Source organism: Bos javanicus, chromosome 2 (assembly GCF_032452875.1).
Source record: "Bos javanicus breed banteng chromosome 2, ARS-OSU_banteng_1.0, whole genome shotgun sequence".
Classification (NCBI taxonomy): Eukaryota; Metazoa; Chordata; class Mammalia; order Artiodactyla; family Bovidae; genus Bos; species Bos javanicus.
The window spans coordinates 905,985-924,152 of NC_083869.1; the positions used below are offsets into that span (position 1 = coordinate 905,985).

At 40.7% G+C, this 18,168-nt stretch overlaps 1 protein-coding gene across 5 annotated transcripts in view; it reads right to left on the reverse strand.

Moving 5' to 3' along the window:
• Positions 1 to 18,168, reverse strand: part of HERC2 (HECT and RLD domain containing E3 ubiquitin protein ligase 2) — a 234,718-nt gene that overhangs the window by 116,281 nt on the left and 100,269 nt on the right. For all 5 annotated transcript variants that reach the window (XM_061431346.1, XM_061431353.1, XM_061431374.1 and 2 more), the window contains 11 exons: positions 16,288 to 16,502; positions 15,912 to 16,044; positions 15,687 to 15,814; positions 15,400 to 15,595; positions 12,753 to 12,886; positions 12,029 to 12,202; positions 11,814 to 11,950; positions 11,550 to 11,701; positions 10,704 to 10,895; positions 2,477 to 2,664; positions 1,192 to 1,384 (listed from right to left, as the gene is read on the reverse strand). In XM_061431346.1, the coding sequence (XP_061287330.1) occupies positions 1,192 to 1,384; positions 2,477 to 2,664; positions 10,704 to 10,895; positions 11,550 to 11,701; positions 11,814 to 11,950; positions 12,029 to 12,202; positions 12,753 to 12,886; positions 15,400 to 15,595; positions 15,687 to 15,814; positions 15,912 to 16,044; positions 16,288 to 16,502 (1,842 nt within the window). The remainder of the gene's footprint in view (positions 1 to 1,191; positions 1,385 to 2,476; positions 2,665 to 10,703; positions 10,896 to 11,549; positions 11,702 to 11,813; positions 11,951 to 12,028; positions 12,203 to 12,752; positions 12,887 to 15,399; positions 15,596 to 15,686; positions 15,815 to 15,911; positions 16,045 to 16,287; positions 16,503 to 18,168) is intronic.

The window sequence follows — 18,168 nt, forward strand, 5'->3', positions numbered from 1 at the left end:
ACATGTTAACTTAAGGGATTTAATATCACATACTTCTTCTCTTACTGTAGACAGGGAAGCAGTTCTTTACATTAAAGATGGAATTCAGGATGCACTGAACACTCACCCTAACTGAAGGGAATAAGACTTTTCCATTACAGTTTAATTTTTTAAAGCAATCTCATCCTACAGCTCAGAAACACCAGAACAATTCCAAGGATTCATTCCTTAGAAAAACAACTTCAACATCAGAAGCTGGCTGCTGCTAAGGTGGCTGTGCCCTGGACAAGTATTAGGTGGGTGCTTCCATGGAAGGGAGCCACATGCTCACATGTACGGATCACTGGATCTTTGATAAGGAATACATGTGGAACCGGACCATCTTTCTGTCACTTGGCCAGCCCTGCTCAGGCCCCAACTTCACAACGGAAACCCCCTGGCAGAGAGGTAGGAGTAGGGACAATTGGCCTAGACACTGTCAGATCCAGTAATAACAAATCAGCGTTGACTACCTAGGTGGGGCCACACAGCTTCCCGTGTGCTACTTCTAAAGTGCCCCAGACAGGCATCATCGGTTTATATCTGATATGCGTGGAGTGGCCTACACACACCATGGGCACAGAACACCTAGCCCACCTTCCACACCACCCTTTCTCTAGTGAACTCAGTCTCTCAGGTTTTCTCTCCTAACCATAAAAGTGATCTTGGGAGCCTGTCATGCCATGTATACAGCAGACACCTGAGCCCCAAATCAGTGCCAGCCTCCTGGACAGTCTCACCAAGACTGGTATCCCAAGGTCTTTCAGACATGTCTGACAAATGTCATGAAGCCCTCCTCCTACAATTCTGCCTCTTAATACATAGGGTTTAACTTTCTGAGGTCATCAAATTCTCATCTTCATTTTACCAAAGGCAGTAAAGTACTAACTCCGCACTGTGTGACACATTCTGAGAGAAGGTGAAAGAAGGAAAAACACATGCTTCAGGGCATGGCAAGGCTATGTCCACTACACAAGGCACTGGCTCAGGGATCCCCGAAAATCCACCTGCCTCCACAACACTATCTCCAAGAGGGACAGGAACTATCCTGCTCCTGGGCCTGTTTCAACAAGACCTTCATGGAAAGCTTCACCTACGGAGTGCCACTCTCACTCCCAAAAGAAAGGACAAACAGCACATGCACACAGCTTGCCAGGGCCCCCAAACACCCACCAGAGTCATCCTCTGTGTCTGAGTCCTCTGCCGAAGGCTGTGTAGAGACTGGGAGCTCTGCCAACTTCAAGTCATACTTCCCCTCCTTCCCCATCCTGTAAGAGTTGGTGCTGCCTGTGTCCCACTGGACCCTGATCCACCCATCCTCTCCAAGTTCACCAATCACACGGCCAAGGCCAGGAGGAGGTCCATCCTGAGGAAGCCAAAACAAAGACTGGTTAAGAGAGTGCAGGCCTCTCACTGGAACACTGCCTATAAGGGTGGTTGCACAGACTTCAAGTCAGCAGAGGGCTCCAAACCCACCTATACTCAGAGCTCACCTCATCACTGTAGTGAACACCAGGACTAATCTGCCCACACTCCTAACAAAAGAGGTAAGTGGGGGAAGAACCACCTCACTTAGCATCCTCTATAAGCCAATGCAGACACCAGACTTTCCAGCCTGGTTCTGCCACCCTGCTCACTGGCCCCCCCTTATCCCACATGGGGCTTCACAAGGTTGGGAACCTCAAACAAGCACCAGAATCTCCTCACTCCCTTTCACTCTTCAATTATCCCTCAGACCTTAAGACTGAAACTCTACTTCTAATTTCTACGAGTAGAAGATGTTTTCAGGATGCTGCTATTTGTCCTGGACACACTGATTTCTGAGATGATTCTCAGGAGGTACATGCTTAAGAATGAAGCTGAGAAAACCTGGACAAGACAAGAACGCTCCACATCACAGTAGGGTGAGCACTGGCCTAGCTAGTTGCTCCAGTAATGGTGTAGAGCCCAGTCCCAACATCTACTCAGGGAGACCCGACAGACACACGTGAGCAAGGTGCTGGGGGAAGAAGGGGAAAGATGGACACTGCCCAAGCAGGTGCCTGTAGCTGCTGGGTCAGGATACCTAACTGGCACCTGGCCATCAGCTCACAGAGGCAGGGTCAGAGCTTTCACGACATGATTATTCAGATGCAGTTTACTCTCTCCTGCTCACCCTTACTCTTGGTCCAGGCTGAGCCTCAAGTCAAGCCTAGGCCAGGAGTGTCCCAAAACAAGCAGCTACTCCTCTAAGATGTGGTCCTGTTCAAGGGCCCTGGAGCAGGCTGCTGCCCTTCTCTACTGGTGCTGAGATTCTATTTGCCCACCCAGGAATCGGTAACTACATCGCCTGTCAACCACACCTGTCTTTTGAGTGTAGGTATTTATTCCAGTCTCCACCCACTCATTGCATGCAGGTCAGGATGCGCAGAGGGTGACTAATGTGTGGCTAAAGCGTTTAACTCAAATCTCTAAGGACCTGATCACCCCATTTCCAGTCCACGCCTCTCATGACCCTGGTTCCAATCTTCATCATGGCGGCCAACTCCGGCCCTGAAACTGGCAGCTGTACCGGGGCTGTTTCCTTCCGTGTCTCTTCCAAAACTGTAGCAGAAGCTCCTCGGGCAGAAGCATTCATGTCTTCTTCAACATTATCACAACTAGGGCCTATCAGAGCATCAGAAAAAGCAGATGAACCAATAAGCAGTTAAGTATTAATGAAGATGATAATTTTAAATAATCTATAGTGTAGTTTTTACCAATACAACAAATACCATCAAAGATTTACTGATGAGAACTAAGACATTTAAAAGGTAAGGAGAGGATAAAATATATAAATATGTATTAGAAATATGTAGAAGATTTTAGAAACTCTCAGAAAAGATATTTACTCTATTTCCAGGAATTATGATCCACTCCAAAAAGCAAAAATGATTAGAAAGACACTCATTACTCATATTATTAGAACAGGAAAACAAATGATATACAAAACCACCTAAATGTTTAACACTGTGAGAAATTAACAACCTTTAATTATGGTAATGTGAAGAAAAGAGCTGATAAGGAAGGCCTGATACTGCTGTCCCCAGAAAAGCCTGTTTACAGTGTTGGCCCTCAGCTGGCCTTCGGGAACCTGGATTTCGTGAAGGCTCCCACCAGTCCTTAACTGCCAAGAAGCCATTCCTGTGCCTACACTGCACAAACAACATGGTCTCTGCTAAAACCTGCTTCTTTCTGGGGGGTGTGAAGCTTACTCAAGTGCCGGGCAGAGATGCCTACATGACCTGCCCCAGTGAAAGCCCAGGGCACCAAGTCTCCATACTTTGCATGTAAAGACAACACTTCACATGTGTGGTCACAACTCTTTGCTAGGGGAACTAAGTGCACTGTGTGTCTCCCCCAGGAGAGGATTTGTGTCCGGTCTCTCACACTTTACCTATGTGCCACGGCTGATTCTGCTTCCTACTCTTTCACTGTAACAAACTTTAGCCCTAAGTGTGACTATATCTGGAGTCTTGTGAGGCCTGCGAGCAAATTATTAAAACTGGAGGTGGTCTTGGGAACCCTGACACAGGGGTGGCAGCAACAGGATTTGTTAGAACAATGCGGACTCACTCAAATATTGCAAAACCATTGTCTGGTACAAGGGAAAATGAAGGAGTAGGGACATGATGAAAATATGGTCCCTGGCGGCCATGGAACCCCTCACAGTATAAAACAGAAGGTGAGCTGTAATCCGTGAGAAGGAAAATTTACCAATGTATTCGAAATAGGAAATTTAACCCCAGGAACCAGCACGCTGGCCTGAGGGAGGGGTATGCACACTGGTAACCCTGTGGTTTTTATTCTCTCTCCAGGACAGAAAAGGCCCCAAACATTCCTTTTTGGGCTTGGTCGGGTGAAAATTTTAAAGTTTGTGTTCTGCTCACCTTCAAGAAGGAGGGAAAAAACATTGCTCAATTCCCAGGTCAGGAGTAAAGCTTTAAATAAACTGGAGGGAAAATAGTCTTTTTCTCAACCTGGGAGTGCCTCTGTGAGGCCCCAGAAGGGGCGGGGGTTCCATCTAGCTGGTACCTGCCCAGGCAGCTATAACGTTAACACTGTAAACGCTGAATTTGCTGCCAAGGGTTTGAATACATTTTGCGATAAGGAAAAAAGGAGAATCTTTTTTTAAGTGATTTGTATTTTGTGGCTATTGTATGTGAATATATACAGAAAATTTAATATAAAATATTGTATGCTTATGATTTCTTATATGAAGGAGAATCACCTTGATTAGAGAAAGCAACAAAGAGAGATATGTATTCATTGGACACAACTCCTTGGCTTTTCACAGTCAGTACTGTTAACAGAGGAAGCCCCCATAATTAACAATTTGTGCTCTTTTACCTATTGGAGTCTCTGGAAAAAAAGGGAGACAACAGGAAAATAGAGGAGAGGCAACTTTAGATGGAGATATATTTTTAAGATTTTTAAAAGCAATTTTTAGTTGCTAATGAGGTCCACAGAAATCAGATGCTGACTCAGTCTGGTGCATATTTCTGAATGGGTCCTGTGGGCACAAAGACTAGCAAAATCAAATTGCTTAGGAAAGCTTTGCTCTTTGATTTGGATTTAGAACACTGGCTCTGCAGTATCTAAACATTTCAGCAAAGAACAACATTATAAATGAATCAGATTTACCAGACATGAAGAGACATTCTATACAAAACCAGCAGAAAACACACTCTTCTCAAGTGTTCACAGGGAACACCCTCCAGGAGAGGTCACAAAATGATAAACTGAAATAAACTAAAATCATATAAATTATATTCTCTGATCACAGTGGAATGAAACTAGAAATTACAACAAAAGCTAGTAATGTCGTAAATATGTGAAAACTAAACAACACACAAGTATGTGAAAACTCAACAGGACAAAGAAAGAAAAACCACAACAAAAAGTAATACTTTGAAACAAATGAAAACAAAAACACAATATAGCAAAGCTTAAGAGATGCAGCAAAAACAGTACTAAGGAGGAAATTTAAATCTATAAATGCATACTTAAGATCTCAAAACAACTAAACAACTTAACTATACCTGGGGGAACTAGAAAAATAAGAACTAAGTAAACCTAAAGGTAGCAGAAGGGAAATAACAAACATTAGAACAGAGATAAATAGAACAATAGAATCAACAGTGAACAGTATGTGATGGCTGGATGGCATCATATCCATCTCTTACATCACATACATCTCTTCTTAAACTGGTAAAGTCTACCAAACACTAAAGAAGAATCAACACCAATTCTAACTCTTTCAAAGACAGAACAAGAGGGAACTACTCGCTAACTTACTCAATGAGGCCAGCATTACCCTGATAACAACAACAACAAAAATCTATAAAATATTGCTCAAAGAAATGAAAGAAGACCTAAACAAATATAAAATAATCTCATATTCATGGAATAAAAGACTTAATATTGTTAAGAGGGCAGTACTCTCCAAAAGGACCTACGTACAGATTCAATACAATCCTTGAAAATTTCAATGGCCCTTTAGCAAACAAGGAAAAGCCAGACCTGGAAGTCATATGGAAATGCAAGGGACCAGAAATAACTAAAATAATCACAAGAAAGAAAAAGCTGAAAGACAATTTTAAAACTTAACACAAAGCTTTTATCAGTGTTCAAAACAGTGTGGGATTAGCGCAATGACAGACACATAGAACAACACAAACAAAACTGAGATTCTAGAAGGAAACTTAAATAGCTACAGTCAAGATGATTTCTGACAAGGGTGCTAAGAATTTGAGAAGTCTTTCCAAAAAATGATACTGAAACAACTGGATAACCAAAAAATTAATAAAGTGAACCCTCATCTCACATCATATTAAAAAAATCATCTTAAAGTGGATCATAAAACTAAATACAAGACTTGATGAAGAAAATATAATGGGTAATCCTCATGACCTTGGATTTGCCAAGTATTTCTTAGACATAACATCAAAAGCACAAGCAACAGAAGAACAATAAGAATACTAATAAATAAAGTAGACATTTTATAATTTCTGTAAACCAAAGTAAAATAAAACCCAGAATGGAAAAAAAAAAAAAAAAAGTCCTCCAATCATATCACTGTTAACAGTCTAGTATCTAGAATGTCAAAGGACCTCTACAACTCAACAACACACACAACTGAATTTTTAAATGAGCAAAGGACCTGAATAGACATTATTTCCTAGATATACAAATGGCCAAGAAGTATGGGTACAGAGACTAATGTCATTCAGTATTGTTGTTGTTTGGCCACTAAGTTATGTCTGCCTCTTTGTAACCCATGGACTGTAGCATGCCAGGCTCCTTTATCCTCCACTGTCTCCCAGAGTTTGCTCAAATTAATGTCTATTGAGTCAGTGATGCTATCTAACCATCTCATCCTCTGCCGCCCTATCTCCTTTTGCCTTCAATATTTCCTTGCATCAGGGTCTTTTCCAATGAGTTGGCTGGTCGCATCAGGTGGCCAAAGTATGGGAGTTTCAGCATCAGTCCTTCAAATGAATATTCAGGGTTCATTTCCTTTAGGATTTACTGGTTTGATCTCCTTGCAATCCAAGAGACTCTCCAGAGTCTTCTTCAGCACCACAATTTGAAAGCATCAATTCTCTGGCACTTAGCCTTCTTTATGGTCCAACTCTCACATGCGTACATGATTACAGTAAGTTTGCTGGCAAAGTGACATTTCTGCTTTAAAATATGCTCTCTAGTTTTCTCATAGCTTTCCTTCCAAGGAGCAAGAGTCTTTTAATTTAATGGCTACAGTCACCATTCACAGTGATTTTTGAGCCCAATAAAATTGATCACTGCTTCTACTTTTTCCCTTTCTATTTGCCATGAAGTGATAGGACCAGATGCCATGACCTTATTTTTTTTTTTTAACGTTGAGTTTCAAGCCAGCTTTTTCCCCTCTCCTCTTTCACCCTCTCCAAGAGGCTCTTTAGTTCCTCTTCACTTCCTGCCATTAAAGCAGCAGCATCCGCATATCTGAGATTATTCATATTTCTCCCAGCAATCTTTGATTCCTCCAACTCAGTATTTCACATGATGTACTCTACAAGAAAGTTAAATAAGCAGGGTGACAATATACAGCCTTCTCATACTCTTCTATCAATTTTGAACCAATCCATTGTTCCATGTCCGGTTCTAACTTTTTCTTCTTGACCCACTTACAGGTTTCTCAGGAGAAAGGTAAGGTGGTTTGGTATTCCCATCTCTTTTAAGAATTTTCCACAGTCAAAGACTTTAGCAATGAAGCAGAATTAAGATGTTTTCTGGAACTCCCTTGCTCTCACCATGATGCAACAAATGTTGGCAATCTGATCTCTGCTTCCTCTGCCTCTTGAAACCCAGCTTGTACATATGGAAGTTCTTGGTTGAAGTCCTGGTAATGGACTTCCCTGGTGGCTCAGATAATAAAGTGTCTGCCTACAATGCGGGAAACCCAAGTTCATTCCCTGAGTCAGGAAGATCTCCTGGAGAGGGAAATGGCAACCCACTCCAGTACTCTTGCCTGGAAAATCCCATGGCCGGAGAAGCCTGGTAGGTGACACTCACTCCACAGGGTCGCAAAGACTCGCACACGACTGAGCAACTTCACTTTGTTTCTTTCTTTCTTTCTTACCAATATGCAAAATGAGTGCAACAGTACAGTAGTTTGAATATTTGTTGGCATTGCTTCTTCTTTGGGATTGGAGTGAAAACTGACCTTTTCCAGTCCTGTAGCCATTGAGTTTTCTAAATTTGCTGACATACTGACTGCAGCACTTTGACAGCATTATCTTTTAGGAATTTAAATAGCTCAGCTGGATTTCCATCACCTCCTCTTATTTTGTTCATAGTAATGCTTCCTAAAGCCCACTTGACTTCATACTCCAGGATGTCTTGCTCCAGGTGAGTGAAAACACCATTCTGGTCATGCCGCCAGTCACTAATACCTTCATTGTATACCTCTGTGTATTCACGCCACCTCTTCTTTCCAGTCTCTTCTGATTCTGTTAAGTGGGTGTCCTTTCTGTCCTTTATCATACCCATCCTTGTATGAAATGTTCCCTTGATAATATATCTCCAACTTTCTGGAAGAGATCTCTTGTCTTTTCCCATTCTGTTGCTTTCCTCCATTTCTTTGCACTGTTCATTTAATAAGGCGTTGCCAGTCTGTGGAACTCTGCATTCAGTTGGATATATCTTTCCCTTTCTCCCTTGCCTTTCACTTCTTTTCACAGCTATTTGTAACGCCTCCTCAGACAACCACTTTGCCTTCTGCACGTCTTTTTCTTTGAGATGGTTTTGGTCACTGCCTCCTGTACAATGTACCTCTGTTCATAGTTCTTCAGGCACTCTGTCTACCAGATCTAATCCCTTGAATCTATTTGTCATCGCCACCATACAATCATTAAGGGATTTGATTTAGGTTATAACTGAATGGTCTAGTGGTTTTCCCTACTTTCTTCAATTTAAGCCTGAATTTTGCTACACGGAGCTCATGATCTGAGCCACAGTCAGCTCTAGGTCTTGTTTTTACTGACTATATAGAGCTTTTCCATCTTTGGCTACAAAGAACATAATTAATCTGATTTCAGTATTGACCATCTGATGATGTCCATGTGTGGAGTTGTCTCTTGGGTTTGTTGGGGAAAGGGTGTTTGCTATGACCAGTGTGTTCTCTTGACAAAACTCCAACCCCATATTTGCCTGTCATTCTGAGTATATTTTCACTTCCCATTTTTGCATTCCAATCCCCTATGGACATCACTTTTTGGTGTGAGTTCAAGAATGCGTCATCAGCTCAGTTCAGTCGCGCAGTCATGTCTGACTCTTTGTGACCCCATGAATCACAGCACACCAGGCCTCCCTGTCCATCACCAACTCCCAGAGTTCACTTAAACTCATGTCCATCGAGTCGGTGATGCCATCCAACCATCTCATCCTCTGTCGTCACCTTCTCCTCCTGCCCCCAATCCCTCCCAGCATCAGGGTCTTCGCATCAGATGGCCAAAGTATTGGAGTTTTAGCTTCCACATCAGTCCTTCCAATGAACACCCAGGACTGATCTCCTTTAGGATGGACTGGTTGGATCTCCTTGCAGTCCAAGGGGCTCTCAAGAGTCTTCTCCAACACCACAGGTCTTCACAAAACTGGTCAACTTCAGCTTCTTCAGCCTCAGTGGTTGGGGCATAGACTTGGATTATTACTATGATGCTGAAAGGTTTGCCTTGGAAATATATCAAGATCATTCTGTCTTTTTTAGATTGCACCCAAACACTGCATTTCAGGCTCTTTCATAGCCTTCTGTGAAGGCTACTTCATTTCTTTTAAGGGATTCTTGGCCACAATAGTAGACATAATGCTCATTTGAATTAAATTCACCCATTCCCATCCATTTTAGCTCACTGATTGCTAAGATGTCAATGTTCATTCTTGCTATCTCCTGCTTCACCACATCCATCTTACCATGATTCAAGGACCTAACATTTCAGGTTCCTATGCAATATTGTTCTTTACAGTATTGACTTTACTTTCACCACCAGACACTCCATACCTGAGCATTGTTTTCACTTCTCCCTAGCCACTTCATTCTTTCTGGAGCTATCAGTAACTGCTCTCCTCTCTTCCCCAGTAGCATACTGGATACCTTCCAACCTGAGGAGCTCATCTTCTGCTATCTTATTTTTTTGCCTTTTCATACTGTCCATGGGGTTCTCCAGGCAAGAACACTGCAGTGGTTTGCTATTCCCTCCTCCAGTGGACCACAGTCTGTCAGTACTCTTCACTGTGACATTCTGGGTGGCCCTGCCCAGCATGGCTCATCACTTCACTGAGTTATGCAAGACCCTTCACCACAAGGCTGAGACCCATGAAAGAACACTCAGTATTAGAGAAGCATAAAACAAATCATAATGAAATATCACTTCACACTAACTTGAGTAGCCTAAATTAAAAACAAAAAAAATCAGAAAATAGCTTGCGTTGGCAAGGACATGGAGAAGCTGCAACTCTTGGCCCACTGTGGGTGAAAATGTAAGATGATATAGTGCTGTGGAATGGTCTGGCAATTTCTGAGCAAGCTGAACATAGGAATACCATATGACCCTGCAATTCTACTCCTATGTATATAACAAAGGGACTGCTAACAAGTTTGCAAATAAAAACCTGTACACAGATTTCCTAGCAATACTATTTAGCATGGCCAAAAGGTAGATATAAGCCAATAGCCATCAAAGGATGAACAGAACATAGTATATTCATATAATATTTATTAGCCATAAAAAGAAATGAAGTATTGATATTAATGCACGCTAAATAAGCCAGATACAAAAGGCTGAAATTTGTTTGTATGATTTCATTTGTATGAAATATCCAAACAAGTAAGTCCACAAAGATAGAAAGCAGATTTGCTACTGCCAATAATTAGGGGAGTGGGAAGTCAGGAGTCACTGGTAAATGGACATGTGTTTGCATTTCAGGTGATAAACAGTTATAGACAACAGCATTAATGCTTGCACAACACTGTGGATGTGATTACTGACAATGAATTATAAAATTACTTAGAATGGTAAATTTTATGTTATTTGTACTTATCCACCAAAAAAAAAAAAAAGTTTATAGAAAGAGAGATCAAGACAAACCAATGAAATTTTCACAAGTGACTTAGGGCAATGCCAACCCACCAATGAGACGAAGTGCTGTCTGTGTAAGAGCAAGCGTGCCAGAATTCAGCAGAAGGCTCAGATTGTGGGCACCGTGCTGCAGGGTGAGCATACTGAGCATTACCAGGAGAAAGCGAGCTTGTGGGGTCGTCCCCAGGCTTGGTCCTGATGGGTTCTCATTTGTAATTGTTTGCAAGGGGACAGGCTGGATACCTAAAAGGCATTGGCACTCAAATAAATTTCTTGTGCATTGATCCAAGAACATACACAAAGCAGAAATCATTAGCAATTTTTTTTAGTAAGTCTGTCTTTTTCATCAGATATCCAGAGTGTGGACATTGGGCAGTTCCGTATTACTCTGCAATAATCATACCACCGTCACTTCACATGTAGCTGTCTCCATGTATCTACAAAACTTGTAACTCTGCTCTTCTAAATATCCCTAGTGACTCACTCCTTTCATGTCAATTACAAGAGAGAGATTTCACTTGTCTTCCACAAACCAATCCTCCCTCTTCTCTGTAGATGCTTAAATTGTTAAGGAAATTATGTACTAATAAAAAATACATTTTAAGGTATACTGTGTGATACACTTGAAAATGTTAAAATATAAAAGCTTTGTATTAGGATAGTACAATATTACATCTTCTTTCAAATTCTGAAAGTTTAGTTTAGAATATGAGAAAGTTTAAAGCAGCTTAGATTATCATTCTAATGTACAAAGTTATGAAAGTCTTCAAAGCAAAAATTAGCATTTCAAAGTTTCCAGAATATATAATTAAGAGACAAACTAAGAAATAATGCTGATATCATTGACATCAATAGCAATTTTAATATAGCCTTTTAACCACCAGATTTTTAACTCACCAAGTTCTTTAAATTTGGTATTTGCATCTATCAAAACATTTCGAATATTCTGAACAGCCCAAGTATACAGCTTGCCAAAAGTAACTTCAAGCAGCATCCGATTAAAAGGTGGGATCAAATCAACATCCTTTAAACAGTCGGTAAGGGGTTCCCTTCAAACAAAGATGAAGAAGTTAACTCAGAATATTGCAGACTTTTAACTTCAATAAAACAATGCTCTGTTGTCACAGCTTCCCTTAATTAAGAAAAAACATAAAGTTTTACCCTATATCAATCCCTTCTGGAATAAGTCTTTGCCATCCACAGAACATAGCATACTGCACAGATGGAAGTAAGAAATTTTTGGCTGCCAGTTTTAAAATTGTATCTATCCCTTCCAGGCGAACTTCTGCTCTCTCCAACTGTGAAAAAAATCAATGCATACTGTTAAGTGTTTACGTATTATCCAAGACAGAGAAGAATGGTCTTACCAAGTTTACCTGTTTCAGTAAGCACTTTCTCATTTTTTCCACGTCCACTGGCTCTTCTTTAAGGGCAAATTCAGCAATTGTGCTGAGGAGTGCAGACTGAGGATACAAACCCTGAACATTCTGCTTCAACCACTTGTATCTGTGAACACCTGTAACCGTACTCAACAGTGGCTGCCACTTATCCTGACAAACGAAAACCATTTTCACCATCAGTTAACCCTATTCATATTAAGATGTGCTCTAAAACAATTACTCAAAGAAAATATAAATAAATGCCACTAGGTTTAAATTGGTAACATATTTTAACTTTAGGAACCAATGATAAAAACAACCATGTCGTAAACAGTCTTACAAATCAATGTATAATCTGTATACTTATGTACTTTGGAACTGGCTAACTTGACAAAGTTAAATTATCATCCATGTTAACAGTTTTTGGAGCAAAGGATACATTCAATGAATGAGTGAATAAATGAATGAATGAGTAAAATGGTGAACAAATAATGACACAGTATATAGCTAAGAGTAAAAGAAAACACTTCTCCAGCTATTGATTTGACCAGGGCACCATAAGTAAAGTGCATTTAAGCATCGCTGGGGCAGTTATTCATGCTGTTGGTAACTACCATAGTCTCTACTCATATTCAAAAACAAAGCAACAATACTTGTGGATTCCCTTCCAATGTGCTGTGCTTCTATATAGTCAGTCTTAGAATCACAAAAAATACTTCACCTTGGGTGATTTAATTGTAATGGGTCTTTTGTCCACATTTATAGGACTGTGAGGCAAAATGCAAGCTTCTTCTAAATCACTCTCTCCATTTCCAATTTTTTCTTCTTCCTCAGTAGATTCTGGTTTCTTAGGAACTATGTTTAAAAACATCATTCATTACAAAAATCCTTAAACATGATTTTACATTAAGAAATGTTTAAATTTGCATGAAGGTAGAGAATATGAATATTCTTTTCAAAGAAACATGTAAATATCATTGTCAAGTGCTCAAATTACAAAAAGTAAAGGCTATCATAATTATTCTCACATGACATTCAGTAATAACTCCCTGCCACTGCATGTCAGGGACAGAAAGATAGTGACAATGTTACAATGGAGAGAAGCCCTAAAGAATGAGAAGCCCAGAGGCTGACAAACTTTTTCATAAAGGGACAGAGAGTGAATAGAGTGAATATTTTAGTCTTTGCAGGCTATTCAATCTACTGCAAATACTCTACTGCTGCAGCATGAAAAGAAGCTAACTTTATTTGTGAACACTGTTAAACTTCATATAATTTTCATGTGTCACGTTCTTCTTTGTTTTTTATAAAATAACTTAAATGGAAAACCCAGCATTAGCTCACGGGGAGTACACAGTAAATGGCAGGCTACATTTGTCAACAGATCCTACTGTGCCCACTCAGGACTAGTATATTGGTTCTGTCACCGGGGTACAACTGAATCAATTAGATGCCTTTGGCTATGTTAGTCATCTTGTTTTTTAGCTATGTTTAGTCTTTTTTTTTTTTTTTGGCTGTGCTAGGTCTTCATTGCAGCTCTTGGACGCTTTCTTGCCACGTGCAGGCTTCCACGAGTTGTAGTATGTGTGCTTCTTTTTGTGGAGCATGGGCCCTAGAATGTAGGGGCTCAGCTGCTGTGGCTCACAGGCTTAGCTGCCCCACAGCATGTGGAATCTCAGTTCCCTGACCAGGTATCAAACCTGCATCCCCTGAATTGGGAGGCAGATTCTTAACCTCCTGGCCACCAGTGAAGTCCCTTAAGTTAGTCTTTTAAATGAGAGATTGAATTTGCAATTTAATATGTGGTGTTGCTTCTCTACTTTTGGTACTCTTCAAGGCTTTTAGTCTAATTCTTCTACTTTATAATTAACAGACAACACAATAAAACACTAACATATCAAGTCTGGGTTGCTCAAACCCTGCAAATTCCCAAGAAAGGCCTGTATCATCTGCACTGGCCCTTGCCCAACTCCTATGAATTGAGCTCTGAAACCTGGACATGCTCTCACTGAGAAGAATGTGCCTCAGGCATAGGACCACCTCAACCAGAGTGAACAGAGAGTTTGTGACTTATGTCAACTGTTCTACTCTGGATGGAGTCTGGGAAGCTGAGAGCAATCATGCAAGCCCCACGTGGCCATGTGACTGACAATCAACAACAACCCTGGACACCAAGGTTCAGGCAAGCATCCCTGACAGATAGCTTTGTCACATGTCACTGCTGAGAGAACCAAGCAGGACTCTGTGATTCACTAGAGCGAACACTGGAAGGAAGCCTGGGCCCGGTTTCCTCTGGAATTTCCTCCACGTGTCAATTTTTGCTAATCTTCCTCTGTTCTTTTTCATAGTAATAACCAAGAGTACAATAGCTCTTCTGAGTCCTATAGTACCCTACCAATGAATCAAAAAATTAGCATAAGACCAGTAATATTAATTATTTAAAAACTGCAATTAAATATATAACCCACATCAAGACATTTTAAGAGGTGACCATGTGAGCTCAGAGTCCAGGGAGGCAACAGCCACATGGGGATGGGACTGTTCTCCTTCCAGCTGAGATCCTATCTCCTGAGTCTCCTGGCCTCCTGGGTTAAAGGGGTCTCAGAAGTGCTCTTGCCCTATTTCCTAATTCAAAGCATTTCCAGGATCCAGATAAGCTATGGTTCAAGCCCAGGAACAAATAGTCTTCCATGACATTATTGTTTGTAATATTCATCAAAAACTCACTAATTAATATTGCTTAAAAGGCTGATCTGGGCATAAATCAATATAATTCATAAGAGTATAATCAGATACCTTGGTAGGTTTGTTTATAATCACAAATGACCAAATTATAAAGCTTTTTAAGTATTTTCACTCAAACTTTGGTTAATACAAAAACTCTTTTTCCTATCCCTACACAGCTGCTTCCTGAAAATAGCAGTAACTCTTTTGGTTCCTATTATAACAATCCTCCATGCTTCAGAATATTCAATATTTCCAAATAAAAACATTTATTCACAAGAATGGCAAGAATAATTGCCACTGGAAAGATTAAATCCATTACCGGATTAATTAAATCTCATTACTGGGACAACTGATTTAAAAAACACTTCACCTTTACCATCAATTTAATAAAGTTCACAGTATTTTTCAGTATCAGTTTACTAGTTACCAAATCATAACACATTCAGTCCCAAAGCTGCAACATTATCTCACGTCTTGGTTAAATAAGCAGCATTTGTATACTTAATCATAAATACACATAAAAACATTATAGCAGTTGTGAAAATGCCCATGTGGTGAGCAACAGCCAACAGCCTCACTCAAACCACAGACAGGAGGGGGACACAGGTGAAAGCATCCCCCTATACCCTTTACCTTCTTACCTCTCTTCTTCCTTCGTTCTCGAATTATCTTCTGAGCTATCCTTTTCCAACGGGGCAAAGAACTTAAGAGTTTAAATTTGGACATTATAGAGAGGTCATTACAAACTGCAGGTCTCAGTTCGTTAAAGAGGAACCTCAATCGTTCAATGACTGGGGCACAGACTTCCTTGTAAGAACGGCCCTGTTCTTGATGTGTCTACAAAGTTAAATATGAAAGGACAACTTAACAACAATACCCCACCAACTGTCCACAAAGCATAGAAGAAAGAGAATCAAAATCTACTTACCTTAATGAGTGAGCATTTTGCTTGATAAACAACTCTACAAACATCCACCACTGATTTAGGCAACGTTCTATGCTTTACTTGCTCAATACCAAGTGTACCTGCATGAACTAAAGATAATGCCACGTGACCTGTGAAAGATATTTAAGATAAAGTGAATATTAGTTATGACTGTGAAATATGTCAGTTGTAAGATCTATAGTACCGATAAAATACTGAGATTCATACCTAAATCTTCATGTTTTAAGAGGCAACATAACAGTAAGCGGCCAACCTCCTCCACAGGATGCTCAGGGGGAAAGGTGATGGGTGTGGTCAAGTGGCACTGCCTACAGTATCTTTCAATCTGACACAGAAAGTCCTGCAACAGAAACAGCTGGAGGTAACTTCAAAGCCAACCTTGCAACATCGTCATAAATTCTAAGTTGCTGCAACTTCTGATGCACTTGTGATCAGCGATGCTTCTAAAACTTCACTGGACACCGAAGTGAACCAGCCTCTTAACATCCCTCCAAATAAGATGCAAATGAAGTCTGTGCTAAGCTGTTCACAAGTCAAAGTCCTAAGGTAAACAGAAGGCACAGTGTGGGAAGGCCTCACTCACCTTCACATTGTGATCCTGAATGTTATTGTCAGCGATGGCTTGCAGGAATGCCTGGGCATGGTCCCCCAGGGCCTGTCTGTGGGAGCAGAGCCGGGACTTGCTGGCAGGAGTGCCCCCAGGAGAGCTACAGTGGTCCTCATCTTTCTCCTCATTGTAGCTGTAGTGGATCTGGCTAGTCTGCAGGCCGCCGGAGAAGATGGATGACTGAAGCCACTCTAGAGAGTGCATATACAAAGGTTAAAACAAAATCTGAGTGCACCATTCAGAAATAAACACTAGGGGAAAAAGAAAACTAAGTACTTCATTTAGGAGGTGAAATTCAGGATCACTCATATGCAAGTCTCATCTAACATATTTATATAGATTGGCTTATAATTCCTATGTCTAGCTGAAAAAAGGTAACACCTTCCAGTTACTCAACACATCTTAAGTATGGAATCAAAACGCAAAATAATACTTTCGATCCAACATTTACTGGATACCTGTTCAAGTATAGAGCTGTCCAGTTTCACAGATACCATGTGAAACTGAGTCTGTTTCTAACAGGGAAAAGAAAATGAGATACCACTTACACAAGTAATCCCCAACTTCAGTTGGGATAACTATACACTACAAAGTCTATGGTGGGAATGTGCGGAAGCAAACACCCCATTATTTGGAGGGCTCATACAGAATTTTTTTGTGATCTGGATGAAGACCAAGACACTGAGCATATAGGTAGGAGAACAGCACATGTGAAGGGTTCCAAGGAGAAAAACATGTTCAGGGTAATACATCTCCCTAAAGCATTAATCAAAAGACTAGTTCCAAATTGGGAAAGGAGTACATCAAGGCTGTATACTGTCACCCTGCTTATTTAACTTAGATGCAGAATACATCATGCAAAATGCTGGGCTAGATGAAGCACAAGCTGGAATCAAGATTGCCAGGAGAAATATCAATAACCTCAGATATGCAGATGACATCACCCTTACGGCAGAAACTGAAGAGGAAATAAAGAGCCTCTTGATTAAAGTGAAAGAGAAGAATGAAAAAGCTGGCTTAAAACTCAACATTCAAATAACGAAGATCATGGAATCTGGTCCCATCACTTCATGGCAAATAGATGGGGAAACAATGGAAACAGTGACAGACTATTTTTGGGGGCTCCAAAATCGCTACAGATGGTGACTTGCAGCCATGAAATTATAAGACGCTTGCTCCTTGGAAGAAAAGCTATGACCAACCTAGACAGCATATTAAAAAGCAGTTTAATATGTGACAGTGATTAATTTGTTGACAAAGGTCCATCTAGTCAAAGCTACGGCTTTCCCAGTAGTCATGAGTGGATGTAAGAGTTGGACCATAAACAAAGCTGAGCGTCAAAGAATTGATGCTTTTGAACTGTGGTGTTGGAGAAGACTCTTGAGAGCCCCTTAGGCTGCAAGGAGATCAAACCAATCAATCCTAAAGGAAATCAGTTCTGAATATTTATTGGAAGGACCGATGTTGAAGCTGAAGCTCTAATACTCTGGCTACCTGATGCAAAGAACTTGTTCACTGGAAAAGACCATGATGCTGGGAGAGACTGAAGGCAGGAGGAGAAGGGGCAACAGAGGATGAGATGGTTGGATGGCATTACCAACTTAATGGACATGAGTTTGAGCAAGCTCTGGGAGTTGGGGATGGACAAGGAAGCCTGGCATGCTGCAGTCCATGGGGTTGCAAAGAGTCAGACACAACTGAGCGACTGAACTGAGAGCATTAATCAAATAATAATAATGAGAGACTACTGAATATACAAGACAAGAACTTAAGTAAGGGATGGATGCTTGGAAACCTGAGATCCAGTATGTTGTAAAGGAGATCTGTGTGATGCACAGGCCAAGCACCATAAAAGCA